Source organism: Plectropomus leopardus, unplaced genomic scaffold (genome assembly GCF_008729295.1).
Source record: "Plectropomus leopardus isolate mb unplaced genomic scaffold, YSFRI_Pleo_2.0 unplaced_scaffold17927, whole genome shotgun sequence".
Lineage (NCBI taxonomy): Eukaryota > Metazoa > Chordata > Actinopteri > Perciformes > Serranidae > Plectropomus > Plectropomus leopardus.
Genome location: NW_024619306.1, coordinates 1 through 3,718, shown reverse-complemented (window position 1 = coordinate 3,718; position 3,718 = coordinate 1). Strand labels below are relative to the sequence as shown.

Below are 3,718 nucleotides of genomic sequence, written 5' to 3'. Positions count from 1 at the left end.
AACGTCTGTTATTTAAAGAAAAATTTGCGGGTCGCATAAAAAACAAACATAATCTTTCCTCAAACAATAAATAATACAGTGCACACTAAGACGTTTAACTCCAAAGAAACAACCCTCAATAGTAAACAGACCTCAAAAAGCCTCTGATATTATAGACAAAAACGGTGTATCTGTCCCTTTAAGACACATGACTCGGAAGGAGGCATCCGGATCCCATTTCGCCTGCACCCGCCAACCACGGATGCACTCAGAGATCCGCTTTAGCAGATGTAAGTAGTCTCTACTGAGCTGAACTATCATATAACAGAAGGAGTGAAAACTGTCGTGCGTAAGTTGTAGTTTCATCCCACGCGCTGCTTTCTGAACAGTTTTGATGGGAAATGCTGGACTGTTATTTCTGTTTCCGGTTCATTTCGCGGGTGTCTGGGAATTTTTTTTTGTTTTTTTTTAAGATAGCAAGACGTTTGCTGAGGCTACACATGTTTTTCTGAGTGTATGGTTAAAATCCATGACCCTCCCTGCACCATTAATTACTTGTTAGTTTTTAAAAAGTAGCAAACTTTCAAATGAAACATGTAAAATAAAGTGATTTTGATGAAATACCACTATTTTAAGCTTAGATTTGGCTATTTATTTAACAAAAAAACTTAAAACACAGAAAAAATGAAGGTGATGCTGAAGTGCTGAATTTATTTTAAGAGTTCACCAGTTTACATGTTATTAAGGCCCAAAAGCATGTTGAAGGGTGGCTACTTTAAATGACAGGCTGTCTGCGAGGCTTCATAATAAGTCTTGACAGATTATGGGCCTGGCCAATATTTGGCATTTTGCAGATTTTCTGTATTATTTTAATGATCGGCAATATAATTAATTAATTAAAAAGTGCAAAGAAAGTGTCAGCATGGGAGGAACTTTAACTTTATAAGACTTTAAGGAGCTATTTTTATTTTAATTTTCATTTGACTTTTTAAGAACAGTTTCTGGGGACTTGCTGTATTTGATGTTGAAAGTTTCAGTTGGATTTAACATTTGCTAAAGGCATTTAAACAAAATTTTGTGTAGGAGGAGTTTGTTCTTTTCTAAATTCTAAATATTGACAGAAAGATTTTCATTTTTAGTGTAAATGAAGTACCATTGTCAGTCAACTCCTAATTTTAACATCTTGTAATTCCACGACAGCTGTACAAACTCCATCTGCTGATTCAGATCATGTAAAACTCCACAACAGCCATTCCAAGGTCAAGAACAAACTGCGAATATCTTTGTTTTTATGCAAAGTTTAGGCCCCGGTTTAACCGTTTTTGTTTGTTTTCAGAAATGGCCTCCATCAACAGTCTCTTATCTGAGGAGCAGCTTTGTTGTCACATCTGCCTGGATGTGTTCACTCAGCCGGTTTCCACTCCATGCGGACACAACTTCTGCATGTCCTGTATCACGTCTTACTGGGACAACACGCAAGTCAGCCGCTGTCCGGTCTGTAAGGACACATTTGAAAGAAGACCGGAGCTCAAGGTCAACACTTTCATCTCTGAGCTGGCGTCACAGTTCAAGTCGCTTCAAGTGACAGACGCTCCTATCATGAGCTCGGACCAGCAGTCAGCTTGCAGTGTTGGGTCCGTGCTGTGCGATATTTGCACTGATACTCAGCAAGAGGCGGTCAAATCCTGTCTGGAGTGTCTGACGTCTTACTGCGACGTCCATGTGGAGCCTCATCACAGAGCCGCCGGCCTGAAGAGACACACGCTGATTAACCCCTCGGCGAATCTCGAGGACAGGATCTGCACGGAGCACACCCGACTCCTGACCCTGTTCTGTAGAGACGATGAGGTTTTGCTGTGCGACGTCTGCGCCGGTTTGCATCACGCAAATCATGACGTTGTTCCTGTGCAGCGAGCGTACTACCAAATGACGGCTCTCCTCGGGGACACTGAGGTTAAAGTGCAGCGGATGATCCAGGAGAGGCTGCAGAAGGTGCAAACCATGAAGGAGTCAGTAGCTGAAAGCAAGAAAGAAAGCAAAGATGTGATCACAAACTGCGTGCGGGACTTGACGGCGCTGGTCTCTGAGATCCAGATGAGCCAGACGGAGCTCGTTAAAGTGATCGAGGAGAAGCAGGAGGCAGCAGAAAAACAGGCGGATGGGGTTATCGACAGCATGGAGCGAGAGATCAGCGAGCTGCAGAAGACAATGACGAAGATCAGGGAAGTGAAACAGACTGAGGACCAGCTTTGTTTCCTCCAAAGCCTGCCAAAACCATCCACCATACCACATACAAACGATCTGTCCACAGTCAGGTTTAACAGACCGAAAGACATACACCACATGCAGCAATCTATGAAAAAATCCGTGTCTCAACTGCAAATGTTTCTGAGTAGAATGAACACAGAAATACAAAAACTCTCTGATGGCACATACGACACTACGTTGAGTTACGTGCAGCAGTACGAGGAGAACATTCTGCTCGATCCTGAAACAGCTCACCTCCGCCTGATCATATCCAGTGACAGGAAACGGGTGAGATTCGGGATGGACGCAGGTTTCAGGGGAAACCAGATCCCGAGCTTGAACAAGTTCACCGTAAATCTCGCAGTTTTGGGACAGAGAGGCTTTGTGAAAAGGTTTTACTTTGAAGTGTTCGTGGGTGGAAAAACAGAGTGGTGTCTGGGCGTGGCCAAGGCGTCGGTCCAAAGGTGGGACCGTGTTCCTCAGAGTCATGGTGTAGGACTCTGGGCCATCTGGTATCTAAAAGGTAAGGTTGAGGCCTACAGTTCTCCAAACGTGCCGGTGTACTTTGGGAAAGTGGAGCGGGTCGGCGTGTTTGTGGATTATGACGGAGGGAAAATTTCTTTCTATGACGTACAGACCGCAGCACTCATTCACTCGTTCGCTGAGTGCGTCTTCACCGAAAAACTGTACCCGTACTTTAATCCTTGCGACAATGAATACGGGTCAAACCTAGGGCCGATGGTAATTGTTCCTGTCAATCGCACGGAGTGAATGGAAGACTGTAAATGCATAAAAGGAGAAATTCAGAGAGAAACGATAACAACATGACTGCTAAGTGTGCAGATTATCTCTGATTAACCCTTAGGGCCTGCTTTAACATTACACACACTCGTATCGCTCCACACATAAAATGTGCTTTTCAAAAATCAAGCTTTAAAAAATATTATACATTAATATTATTTTCTACTGTCATTGAGTTTATTATTATTTTTTTTTAACATCAGTTCTAATCATAAATAGAATTTTAACCCTTAAAATGCAAGGTTTTTGTCATTATGCCACTATGTTTTTGGATTTTAAAAAATACAGAAAAAATGAATTATTCTCAATATACTACATACAAAGTAGATTTTTTATTGGGTGGGGGAATTGTCACAGCCTGGGATAATGATTTGCATCAACATTGTGACACTGCGACTAGTGGAAATAGCATGTATTGTCTCTGTAGGCCTGCATAGAAGTTGTTTTCACGATGAGTTTCCCTCCACTGGAGCTGTCCGAACACTTTTACCAATAAAGATTTAATCAAACTGTTTTTATGTCCAGTTGAATTTATTGTTACAGGGAGTTTTTAATTTTGCAGCTGAAATGTAAGGTGTCGCAGTATTCGCAGCAACTTTGTACACACAGAAGTGCACCATCTATATTCCAGATATCTACATACACATACAAAACTGCAGCTGTGTCATTAAACATATATATATATATATGT

The 3,718-nt window shown here is 41.9% G+C and overlaps 1 protein-coding gene across 3 annotated transcripts; it reads left to right on the top strand.

Annotated features, from left to right (window-relative positions):
• Positions 1-203: 203 nt before the first annotated feature.
• On the top strand, positions 204-3,146 carry LOC121964963 (E3 ubiquitin-protein ligase TRIM39-like). 3 transcript variants are annotated; one of them, XM_042515134.1, is made up of 3 exons: positions 268-328; positions 1,180-1,238; positions 1,316-3,146. In XM_042515134.1, exon 3 carries the CDS (start codon positions 1,318-1,320, stop codon positions 2,995-2,997), a length of 1,680 nt encoding a protein of 559 aa, XP_042371068.1. In that variant the 5' UTR covers positions 268-328; positions 1,180-1,238; positions 1,316-1,317; the 3' UTR covers positions 2,998-3,146. The 3 variants fall into 3 exon arrangements, with proteins under 3 accessions (XP_042371067.1, XP_042371069.1, XP_042371068.1); XM_042515133.1 differs by lacking the exon at positions 1,180-1,238 and having other exon boundaries at positions 204-269; XM_042515135.1 differs by lacking the exon at positions 1,180-1,238 and having other exon boundaries at positions 267-328.
• The last annotated feature ends 572 nt before the right edge of the window (positions 3,147-3,718 follow it).

What these genes read in the sequence shown, in the direction of transcription:
- LOC121964963 (XM_042515133.1), top strand. Translation starts at nt 1,318, where the DNA reads ATGGCCTCCATCAACAGTCTCTTATCTGAGGAGCAGCTTTGTTGTCAC.